The sequence below is a fragment of the Cibotium barometz genome, chromosome 15 (assembly GCF_041138505.1).
Source record: "Cibotium barometz isolate CiBa-2024 chromosome 15, ASM4113850v1, whole genome shotgun sequence".
NCBI lineage: Eukaryota > Viridiplantae > Streptophyta > Polypodiopsida > Cyatheales > Cibotiaceae > Cibotium > Cibotium barometz.
Window position 1 is genome coordinate 18,938,682 of NC_141060.1, and position 12,729 is coordinate 18,951,410.

Here is a 12,729-nt window from a genome sequence, read left to right on the forward strand (position 1 = left end):
GGTTTTGATTATGAAAAGGTCAAATAAAACACCACACGAAGAAGTCATGTGACATAAGTTTTGAAATGTGGTGGGAGGCCGATAAGAGAACCATAGGAGATGGCATGTCAAGGGAATGCATCCCTAAGGGAGGGTGTAGAACATTTGGGTATGCATCTTTTATTTGGAGAGAGGTAAGGGTTGTCTCACTACATTTTGTTGTATTTATTAAAAAGATAAAGAAGGGTGAAAAAGAGAGATATGTATGGAATGTAGAGGTGAAGAAGCATTAAGATGGATGTATCATGGGTGATGTACTCGCTCACATGGACTATGCTAGTCACATTCTTAATGTGAGGATTGGGATTAGATCTATGTGGAATCTTGAAGTTCCTCTTGGATACTACAAAATGATGATGTGAACAAATTGAGTAGGTCTATCAAAAAAGTTGGTCCTATGAATAAACAAGTCTATGTGAAGTTGCTTTTTGCAGTGGTCCTAGACATTCTGATCAAACTTTTATGGCTCTTCTTCAATGCTATACACTAAATTTCAAAAACTGTTTGAATATTATTTGAGTTACATTATTGTCTTTACTACTTGTGGTTTGTTATCTTTATAAATTTCTATGGAAAAATATCAAAGTAAATTTATTATTGCACTTTAACTCCTTCAATCAAAGAGTGTAATATATTCAAACTACTTTACGAGGCTTCGACTTATTCTTTTCTGATCATTACTTTTGTCGTATGACTTCAAAGACCATTGATTTTTATGTTTTAGAGTTCATGGTCTCTCATGTGCATGTTGATCCAAATATTCAATGCATGTATCATAATCAATTATGATAAAATTGTTTATTAGGAATTAGTGTTGAACAATTCTGGAAAAGAAAATTGCATTGTTATCCTAAACACAATCTTATACAAGCATGTGAGTCATGGGTTTTAGTAAAATTTTGGAAGGAGTTTGAGTGTCTCCCTAGGTGATAGGTTCCCTGTGCAATGGCATCTAGTATGACTTTCAAATTTCCAGCCACTCCCAACAAAAAAAATGGAGTCACATGTCTTGGTGAGTGTTTGGGAAAGTGTTTTTACCTAGCCTTACATTAATCCTTTTCACCATAGATTGAAGATGAAAATTGTAATTTTGAACAAGCATTTTCTTTACACTTTAATCTGACTATAACTAAAGCGTCATAACCCGTCTCCTCACAATATTTTGAAAATTAAACAAGTTGTAGGCTAAGGTGAGCCTACCTTTTCTTGAACCCTGGTCCTCGCGGGCTACTTTTATGGATACCTCAGGAGAATCTTGGCTAGGATTCTAAAGAAAGGCGAGACCATAATTTGCAATTACAAGATGTTTTGTTGGGATGATGGATCTAGTCCATCTCTATATATTATCTTAAGAGTTTCACAAAACTTCCACCTAGCAAGAATTTGGAGGTTTGGGAATGCCCTCAAAGACGTGCGAAGCACGGGTTCCCAACTAGTCAGCTCAACAGGCGTGCCATTTGCCATGTAGTTGCGAGGCATCACCAACCAAAAGCCAATTTAATTAATACAACTGTAAAACCTTTTGCATTAATTAAATTGGCCGCGTTAATTAAAGCAACTAAGGTTGAATCCACGTCCTGCCTCCTCCCATCCCGTTCGCCGCCAAACTCACGCTCGACAACGCCTTCTAATATCCTCCGGCTGATAGAAAGAGCGCGCACGACATAGCTATTTGAAAACCCCTCCTCCCGGCTGGACAAGATGTGAGAGAGAGAGAGAGAGAGAGAGAGAGAGAGAGAGAGAGAGCGAGCTCAACAAAGAGAGGGCTCTTGGCTGGACACCTGCTCACACCGTGGAAGATGTGCAAAAGAGAAGACAGATTGTAATGCACCCCTGGTGCAGGCGTTTTCCAAGCATTGACCTACATTTATTTTACTTGCTAAACTGGTAGATTCTCATTTCTCAGAAACATTCATTTGATACAACACAGACCTGCACACCTATGGTATAGAGGGTTTTACAAGAGTGTGCAATGATGTAGATTAAAATCCATGTAAAAATAACAGATACCACATCCAATACCTCTACATCCCACACCATTAACAAAAAAGCTCAGTCAATTGCTAAGCCTCACAAGTGCGTGCAAAATCTGCCAGCCATCTTGAATTATTGAGAATGAATAAATAAATCTGCATTATGTTGTATCATTTTCACAAGGGCTGTGTTACCCCTCGACGAGCCAGTAGGGGAAAAAAATCACCAGCTTGATTGGATTGCTGCAAAAATAGTGGCTTTGAATTGTTTTACAAAACAGACGAGGCAATGCGGACGGTTTGCTTCCGACTTTTTCTTTTGCTTTGTACTGTGGGCAACAGGAAATTGAGTGGGGAAAAGGATGTTTAAAATGTCCAGCTGCTCTTTTCTACATTTGGGGAGTGCACACAGGCGTTTTTTTTTTTGGGTGTGTGTGTGTGTGTGTGTGTCGGGGGGGGGGGGGATTTGGTTGTGCCTAGATTTATCAATGACATCTGATTGGCTGAAAACTTGAAGCGGCCTCATCTGATGGAAGCACCTCCACCTTAAACCGAATCAGGCCTGACCGCCCTCTGGCTTCAGCCATATCTGAAACTGGCTCTGCACATTGAACAACCTCGGGCCGCAGCAAGCTTTTGTGAAGAAGGGTGGTCCTGGGGAACAACAACAACATTAGGTCTGATACCTGCTTGCGGTCTTGTGAACTCATGAATTTGAACCCAAATGATCCTGTCCACGTCTCAAGCATCTCACTAATGGATGGTAGAATCAGCTTGTACACACCGACCCCCCGCAGCATTGTCTCGAGTGCCTGCATCATCGTCTTGCACATGCCTTGCTGGCGGAATTCATTCCGGGTGGCAATAAATGGCATTTCGGCCAGCATATTCCCATGTGTCCGAATTGTTGCCACCGATACCAACTGCTCCCCTTTGGTCAACAGCATGGTATAGAATCCACTACAGTCCAACCGTCTCACATCTGATTTCCGGTTGAATGACGTTTGGGACAGCAGATCAACCCCAGTTTCATAGTCCACAATCGGATCAAAACACTGCCGGAGTACCTTGAATGCTTCGGATAGCTTCTTTTCAAAGCTTATGGCTGCAGCATTCTTAATCACGGACTCACCATCCTCTTCGAAAGACCTTACCAGCATCCATGAGAGACCTCTGTCCAGCGGGAATACGCGGCCAACAAGTCTCCGAAGCTTCTTGAAGACATGCTTGCATTGCTTTGTGCAAAACCAGTGGCCTTCAAACTCTTGCTGCAGGGCCGCCTGCACACAGTCTCGATGATACGGAACCTGGCATTGTGCACAAGAAAGCATTGAGGCCATCTTAAATGCATCTTTATGATGGCTTTCAAGGCCTTTGCTCGATCCACACCGGCCGCACCGGCATCTAGAGCAATGCCAATCACCTTCAGGGACAGCATCAAGGTGCAGGCATTCAGCATGAAAAGCAGAAGGGCAGCTGTCACACAGCATCAGCTTGCCTCCGTCACCGCAAAGTTGGCATATGTTATCGCTGTTGTCTTCAGGTTGAGAAATGCTGCTGCCAATAGAGGAGGAGCAATTGCTCGACCTCCTACTTGTGGTTTCACTGTGAGCTTCGCTGCCCTCAGCAGCCTGCTGGCACTGCAAAATGGACCTGCCATCCCGGAGGAACATATTTGCACTCGGACGGTGCAGGCTACTGCCCGCATGCACTTCAAACTTAGACAGCAGGAACAGGTGGCCACAACAGCAGCAAAGGACGCCCTTACGGGTGATCTGACCCTCCTTCATCACAGATTTGTCTTTCTTTCTCAGGTAATATACAGTTTCATGGTCTGTGACTACCCCCGAGTCAATGAGCCTGGCAAAGATTCCACATCCCTTGCTGTCTTGTGCACATGAGGACTTCTTCTTGGGTGGTGTACATGAGGGCTCTGCTCTTTGCTTCCCTTTTTTGAAGCTTGCATCTTTAGGGTCTCGAGACACAGACTTCCTTTTCTTAGTGTTTGCCGAGGCCATGCTTTTTTCTTTTTGCATTTTTCTGCCTGTAAATCAGATAGGGTTTTGCTTTTTATTGTGCGTTTCCTTTTTTTCCTTGCTTTTTGCCTTCCTTTTGAAAGCCTACAATTTCTTTCCCTGAAAGCTTGCAAAGATTGTCCCCCACTTTTTTTTAGTGCACAAGGAGAACAGAGCGATTGATGTACCTCTGTGCAGAGAGAAACACTAAAATCCTTGAACGCTTGATAAATCTGATTTCGCAGGGCCCAAAGTTCCTTCCAGATCGTGAGATCCGCAATCGCTGCGCTGATATTGATGCCCAGAAAAGAGCTTGTTACGATCGATGAAGAGGATCGATTCTAGATCTTTGAAGAAAGAAGCGCAATCCGATTGATGGGCGATATCGTAAAACCTAAACAGGGCGCTGCAGCCTGCTTTCCTGCACAGAGAAACAAAGAAAGCAAGGAAGACGCAAGCTGCTGGCTATGGGAGAAGGTCGTCCGAAGATCGATCGATTGAATTAACCTGAAAATGCATTTTATAGTAGTTCGTCCGTGTGTAAATCCGCGTCACACGTTTGGTCCCGACTCCACACGACTTGGTGTGTGGTTCCGCGTCACACGTTTGGTCCCGACTCCACACGACTTAGTATGTGGGTTTACACACGGCCCACGGGCATTCCATTACAAGTTAATTTAGGTCCTCCACGAGCATGGATTGACCATAGCAGGTGTTAAGAGCATGGATGCAGCTCTACCTTGCCCATCATGGTCAGCAATGCCTCCCCTTTTTTTAATCGCTCGAGCACTTGGCATGTCAACATCATTTCACTTACCAAAGTAGTCATCTTGTTGTTGATTTGTATGTACAAGATGTCGTTCCACTCACTAATGTGTTCTTACGTCACTCACCCCGACTATGATGGCCAAGAACAACTAACGATCACTTTCATTACCCAATAAGGGATCTCGACTCTCTTGATTTCCCTTTACACCATCTTTTTCTATACCACAACTGTGAATAGAAAGTTTATAGAGACCCTAGATTTGGGTGCCATAACAATCCACAAAACCCACCCACCACCATCACCACACCCAGGCGCATTTTACGTATGAGCCTAGAGATCGGGCTTGCAATTGTTGTTGCTCGAGCATGTACATAACAAAGCTTTATACACTCATCTAATCGAGCCCACCTAGGATGAGGAATAAGCCTCTTTACATCCCACAAGAACAACATGAGAGGGGTTCTTGTGTAAGGTTCTAATGGTGGGACTACAAGTGGGTACATGTCTTTACTCTCACCATCAACAATGTCCACCATTGGTGTAATTGTGTCATAACTTCTAATTTGGAAAAGTCAACCTTAGTTTATTGGTGAGGGTTAAGGGCTCTATCATGGACTCGTGATTAAACCCTTCCTAGCCTATGGTCATGGACTCGAGATCAAACCCTTCCTAGACTATGGTCATGGACTCCATATCAAAACCTTCCTTCCCTACCTTTTTTTAAGGGATTCTTACACACACACACCTATACAACATGGGCCCTCCCCTACACCCTTACAATAATGGTGTGTTTTTTGTTTATGGTATGTATTGTATAAATCTTCTACTAATCACAACAATTGATAAACCTACCATCCCACTAAAGTAACAAAAGAAAAGTCTTGGCTTTCAGTGTAGCATCAATTATTACCCTATTCCTTCTTGTTCACATGGATTCAATTATTACCCACATTGCATGATCATTAAGTTTGGGCTACCTAGCTCCCCTCAATACAACCATTTAAAGATAATGGATGGACTTGAAAAAATGGTTTTTCAAAAACACAATTTTCCATGGGATTCTTTAAAGCTTCCTCACCCTTTAAATATTTTGAAGTAGAAAGCCATAGAAAAGAAAGCTCATTTGGTCTTTGCAAATGGAGTGCAAATGGACAGCATAAGAAAATAGACTTAGCTTAGAAGTTTAAGCCTATGCTTGGTTGTGGTTGGTAAGTTTAATGATATAGGTAAAGTTGATTCTCCTTAATGCTTTTTTATGCACTAACATTGAGTATATATTTATACACATTGATATAAACAAACAAAAAAAGGTGCTTTTGGGAGATGTTTAAACATACTTCTTGGCAGTTGCCCTTTACGTACTTCCCCTCATGACTTCATGTATGAGCAAATTTTATAAACACTTTACTTGACTTGGGGAGAAGCTGTCAGTGTTGACTCAACAACCAAAGCAAATTTTATAAAACACTTTACTTAACTTGAGGAGAAGTTGTCATTGTTGACTCAACAACCAAAGCATTCCTCCTCATGGTAAATGTGTGACAAAAAAGAGGTGGAAGAACATGGCACCTATCATAGACAAAGGTACCCTTGTGTTCAAACAAGCCTTCCTTTAGCAACCAAAGCCATGGAAACTTTATGGTTACCGTGTGACAAAAAAGGGGTGGAAGAACATGCCACCTATCATATGTGGAAAAAGACAAAGCTACTTGTGTTCAAAAAAGCCTTACTTTAGCAAACAAAGCCTTGGAAACTAGACGCCAGTCTTGACTCAACAACCAAAGCAATCCTCCTTATGGTAAATGTGTGATAAAAAATGAGTGGAAGAACATGCCACCTATCATACGTGGAAAAAAACAAAGCTGCCCTTTTGTTCAAACAAGTCTTAATTTAGCAACCAAAGTCATCAAATAACTATAAACCTAACACATTCCTTTGACAAATGTTGAAATACAATCCCAATAAGCCCCCTATGCATTTTCCAAGAAAGTTTACACTAAAAATATTTCATATCATTGAATTACCAACTTGACTTCTCAAACCTATCTCAAACAAGTGGCACATGCACAAAGACTTACATATAAGATAATAGTATAAACTATACTATGATATATATATATATATATATATATATATATATATATATATATATATGTTTCCCACACACACATGCACACACGCACGCACACTATATGAATTTGTGTGTATGTGTGTGCACGTGTGTGTGTGTATATATATATATAATTTTAATGTTCATATGTGTGTGTGTGTGTGTGTGTGTGTAACTCTCTCTCTCTCTCTCTCTCTCTCTCTCTCTCTCTCTCTCTCTCTCTCTCTCTCTCTGCATATACACACACACGTACGCACACACATTATATATATGTGTGTATGTATGTACGTATGTATGCATTAATATTGTGTATGTGTGTATGCATTTATGTATGCATTATCTACAAAGGATACTATTAAAGGTAGATGTCAACAATGCTCTGCACATGTTATAGAGTTCACTAAAGTCGAGCTCAAGGAGTTTGAAAAGGCTCTGAATGATATTAAAATAACAAACTAAGCGCTTAGAGTGTGGTGATAAATAATGTCAATACATGAAGGCTAGGGAGTTTTTTTAAAAGGAAAAGTAACATCTAAAGTTATAAACGGCTAGAACCATGCTAATAGAAAATAACTGGGAACATTGAGCCTTCTTGAGAAACAAAAACCATAAGTTTGTACAAATGATTCTTGCAGCCATGTTGAGAAAAAAAAAACATAAGCATTCTACAAATGATTCTTGCACTATAAAAGTATTTTGGGGTAATGAAACTAAGTGATTGTTTATCTTTGGAAATAAAAGGTCTTGTAAAAAACCTTGTAAATGCTATGAAAGAGTTTTAGAGAGTTTGTAAAAAAGGTTTCATCAGTACAAATTGTATTCGAGCTATAGAACAAATGCATTAGAACTATGGAGAGACAATGAACTCTGAGAGAGAGAGAGAGAGAGAGAGAGAGAGAGAGAGAGAGAGAACATGGTTAGAAGAGTACAAGTATGAGTGAGTATAAGGGACAGCTAAAAATAAGATAAAAAGCTAAGAGCACCTTATAAAGATAAGTCTTTTGTTGGGATTGTGTGTGTGTGTGTGTGTACGCGCGCGTGCACGTGGGTGCACGCGTGTAAGGGCATAAAAAACTATGCATGCATGTGTGTGTGAAGGAGTGTATAAGTGCTGGGGGGGCTAAGAGAAGTGTGTGATTCTTTATAAAGTGAGTGTGTGTAGAACACTTTGTAGGTTAACATGGTTTCACCTGCCCGACCTCCCGTAAGGCATTTTGCCATCTTACCCACGTGTAATGGAAGCCCATATTTTGTAAGATGCACTAGACTTTATATAAAGCCACCTTAATTTAACCTTAATGCCAAATAGAGAAATTACAAAATTCGTGTACATGATTGCTTAGGACTAGAACAATGTCAATGGGACTATTTTTAAGTTTTGTCCAGAATAATTTAAAAGCTAGTCATTTGTATGATTCATTCCCTTGCAATAGAATAGTTATGAGCTCTCCCTCTTCTCTACTCTTTCTTGAAATAGAATACTTGTGAGCTCTCCCTCTTCTCTACTCTTGCTTACTTATGTTCTATTGGGTTCTTACATGCTAGATGGTTTGCATACTTAAATAGATTTAATTGTAGACTTCTCCCACTCATTAGCTTCTTCTACATCCACCTCTCGTGAGAGAGAACCATCACGCATGCCATTCTCTTCTTGCCTCCATCTAGAAAAAGGGAGCTCTTCCTTCACCCCCATAACCATGGAGCATTTCGATGTAACAATGGAGCCAAGGACGTGATAGACACGCTACCACACCCACATTGGGAAGTTGCATTTGCAGCTATGAAGGCAAGACCAAATAACACTTGATTTTACAAAGGATGGTAAGTTGTTCACTTGAAGAGATTTAGTGTTACCAATGTGAACTACCCTAGGTTAATATTAGCTTTACTTTTTCATCCATTATTATAAGCTATTGGGATCACCCAATATTGCTCGGTGTTGATTAGGAGGTCATGCTTTGAAAAACATACGGTTTTGGAGCTTTGGATGTCTTCGATTTGTTGTTTTTTATTTTGTTTTGAAGCTTGTTTGCACTAGGTCATTCTAGTTTCATCCTTGTTTGCACTATGTCATTCTAGTTCATTGAAAGGAAAAATCTCTGATTTCTTTGATGATTTGTAGCATGAATTTAAAGCCCACAAGACTTTGATTTTGTTACATAGCTTAGCATTTGTGATTAGGAGTTTACATAATCCAGTCCAAAAACATAAGCTTTGAGTGCCATTTAGTATGATTTAGAGTGAGAAAGCTGATTTTTTTTCATGCATTGATGGAATTGGTAGCTTAGAAAATCTAAAATTAAACATCAAAACACAAAATCACTAGCATAAACACCATTAATTAGGATTATGAGTCTAAAAAATCTCAAAAAGCTCAGCCAAACTCTCTCTCAAGTTGGGAGATGTGAGCCCATAGTCCCATTAAAAAAAGGCGTTGGTTTAGTAGACACGAGCCATCTGTAGATATGAGTCATGAGTCTACATACGTGAGCCTAGAGATAGACAAATGTAATATTGTACCAACCAATTAATACTTGTAAGGACACACCTACTCATGTCCTATAAAGATTTTCCTGTCATACAAAATAAATTCCAATGCAAATTCTTGTCTTTTTTTTAATTATTAGAGTATTAAATATACTTATTGCTTAAGAATTGCTCACCAAACATGTCATAGGCTCATATCCTTATGTACTACTTGGAATATGTGCCCAGTTAAGCCTATTTCATAAAAATAAAAAATTGTGAGCCTCTTTCATTAAAAAATCCATGAGGCCAACCAAACGTGAGCCCGTGAGTCCGTGATCCCATGAAGACATGACTCCACAAGACGTGAGCCAATAGGTACGAGCCCATAATACATGTGAGACCTATCACATATGCTTCAAGTATAGCATGTAGGTCTAGTGAGTGTAGCAAACCAGACCTACATGAGCCTATTTCATATGTGCCTGAGTCCACCATATGTGAGCCTACTTATTTGAGGTATGAGTCTACCAATAAAACACATGTGTCTATCACACATGTTTGATTCCATTTATACCTCTACACTAGAGATTATTTCATTAGAGGGAAACCCTTTGAACTTACCAGATTAATTGTTGGAAATGATTATCCAATCAATTATATGCATTAAATGAAACCTCCTTAAACCCACCCAGCCTTTAGTCCCAGCAAAATGACCAACACTCGACATGGTGTTCCCTGTTAAGAAGGTAAGACTCCTTTGAATCTACCTTAAGCAAGGAGCTTTGGGATGAGATGAGCCAATCAAATGCAGCCCCCATGAGCGGAGGAACTAGAAAACCCCTAAAAACAGGAGAGCCGCCACATCCTCGAAGCCCTAGATTCACCAACAAGCTCAATAAATCATACCATTAACTTCGTGAAATGGGTATTAAACCACTCTATCTTTGGGAAAAGCTCTAGTGAAGGACCGAGAGAAAGACCAAGAACCTCAAGGTTCTCTCCCACTATAAGTGCTCAAACCATGTCAGGTACCACACTGTTTCAAAATTTTGGTGCCAATCCTAATTTGGATTTATCCCAAGGTGGCCATGACCAAGCAGCCCATCAACCATAGCTACAGCAATCAAGACATGTCTCGTTTGTAGTACCATTAGTGATGATAAGAATTCCACAAACACTATATGTAAGAAGCGTATACAGTTCAATTGAGAGTCCCACCTTTCCCAAGGAGCCTATTATGGAAGCTTCCTCACCCTAGAACCAAGTTGTAGTTCCTCTCCGTTTGGATAAGGAACATGTACCATAGGGAAAGCTAAAGAACCAAGTTATAGTTCCTCTCCATTTGGACAAGGATCATGTAACACGTGGAAAGGTTAAGAGATAATGTGGACTTTGACATCATTACCCATGCTCCTAGTGCCAAGTAACCACTAACCCTACTAGCCATACCAAATTCTCCTCTATCAGTGCATAATCAAGTGCTCCCCTTATTACCGAGAGCCACTCACATCCGATATTACCACCCCAACCAATGTTGGACTGGAGATCAACACACCCATAGATGCAGCCAGCAACAAGAAGAGATAGATGGAATCATAACACTCAAAGTAGATTGATGAGAATGAGTGAAGTACAAGTGAAGTGAAATAATAAGGTCACTTACACACACTCATAAGAGTGCAACATACATATGGTCCAGGAAAAAAATATCCTGAGGAAAAAAGTACCCAGCCCATTATAAGCCTATGTCCACACATACTACCATATAAATGGCTGCAAATCCCCCCTATAGTGATGATGTGAACATGTACAGAGATCATGTGGCTCATCAATCCCTAAATGATAATAAACCCAAAGCTTTACAAAAAGCTTCAAACTCTCGTGAAAGCCTTCGTGCACATATTTGCCATATTATCATGTGTAAAGACATAAGCCAGGCTAATCTCTCCTCTATAATGATATTGCACCTCAATGTGCTTTGTGCGAGTATAAAACATTGGGTTCCTCATAAATGACTAATGCACTTTGGCTATCAACGAAGATGGACGTGCCAGATTGTCCTCCACCAACACCAAGATCTACCAAAAGGCATCTGAGCCAAACACACTCTATGCCTTGTACTCAGCTGCACAACTCAAAGTGGCCAGTGTCGATTGCTTGTTGCTGACCCATGATATACATGAGGATGGCCATTTCACGAGTGAGAGGGAACAAGCGAGAGCGCATTCTGAGCGGAGGGCCAATGATTTGTAATGAGCATGAAGACACTTGTAGTATTTTTTTCGTGAGTATATCATCGTTGGATTGTCTAACCACAACCATAATTTTTATATAGGAAAAAAAAGCTCGACCACAACAAGAAACCTCAAATAGTGAATCTTAACTTTTATTGAAGAAAAAAGCCTGACAACAACAAGAAACCTTAAACTAAGAAACCCCCAACAATAATTTGTAACATATTGGACTACCAAAAATAGTATTGAGCAACACGAGATCAAATATAAGCATATTTTACTTAGATACAAAAAGGTGGGACCCCAACCAAAAACCCAAAAACCCAAAAACATAACTCCAATAGTTAATGCTATGTATATTCTCCTCCCAAGACCAAAATACGGGCGACCAAAAACATTTCCCATGCGTTTGTAGATAGCAACCCAAAATCTGTGAATGCATATTCGGACATCCCATAATGCCTCATGGAATTGCTACATTTGCATGGTAGCGAGACGACCAAATAATAATACATATGTTTTCAAGGGAGGTACGTCTCATGATTTGCTTCTCTATTTTGGAAATCCAGACAAGTGCAACTTGGGTACTCAGACACATTCACCACATAATTCATCGCACGCGACCCCTCTATGCTCACATGAAACGTGTGCAATTAATTCATTATGGATGACAATTTATTCTCAAACAATGCAAGCTGAAATCGAACGACCTTTTGTACATTCGCTTGGAATTCTTTAGTGAGCCTCTTGCACCAACGGACAACCTTACCAACCTAGTACTTAGGCCTGCATGAGCTTGCAACTATTTGTGGAAAAGGCCTAGCCCTACTGTTGATGTTGGATTTTGTGGGATGTTGCTACTTGTCTCCAATAGAAACCTTGCTCTCTCTAGATCGGCCACCTCCTCCATTGTAAGGTTTGTACCTTCTGCACAACTGGCCAAACACCTCGAGCAGGTTCAGGTGGTGCAATCACCCTCTTGGTGTCCCCGTGCCAACAATGTGTACTCACAGTAGCACAGAACCATACAAATCCCTCCCAAATGCCACCCAAGGCACCATCATGTCCCAGGTAAGTACGTCGTCCCCAAAAACAAGGCGCAGACACACCATCTTACTGT

At 40.5% G+C, this 12,729-nt stretch overlaps 1 protein-coding gene across 1 annotated transcript; it reads right to left on the reverse strand.

The window, feature by feature from the left end:
* Positions 1-2,120: 2,120 nt before the first annotated feature.
* On the reverse strand, positions 2,121-4,596 carry LOC147631028 (increased DNA methylation 1-like). The gene has a single exon (XM_086809359.1). It carries the CDS (start codon positions 4,046-4,048, stop codon positions 2,498-2,500), a length of 1,551 nt encoding a protein of 516 aa, XP_086665485.1. The 5' UTR covers positions 4,049-4,596; the 3' UTR covers positions 2,121-2,497.
* Positions 4,597-12,729: the final 8,133 nt, after the last annotated feature.

Coding starts and splice junctions, on each gene's coding strand:
- LOC147631028 (XM_086809359.1), bottom strand. CDS start 4,048: ATGCAAAAAGAAAAAAGCATGGCCTCGGCAAACACTAAGAAAAGGAAG.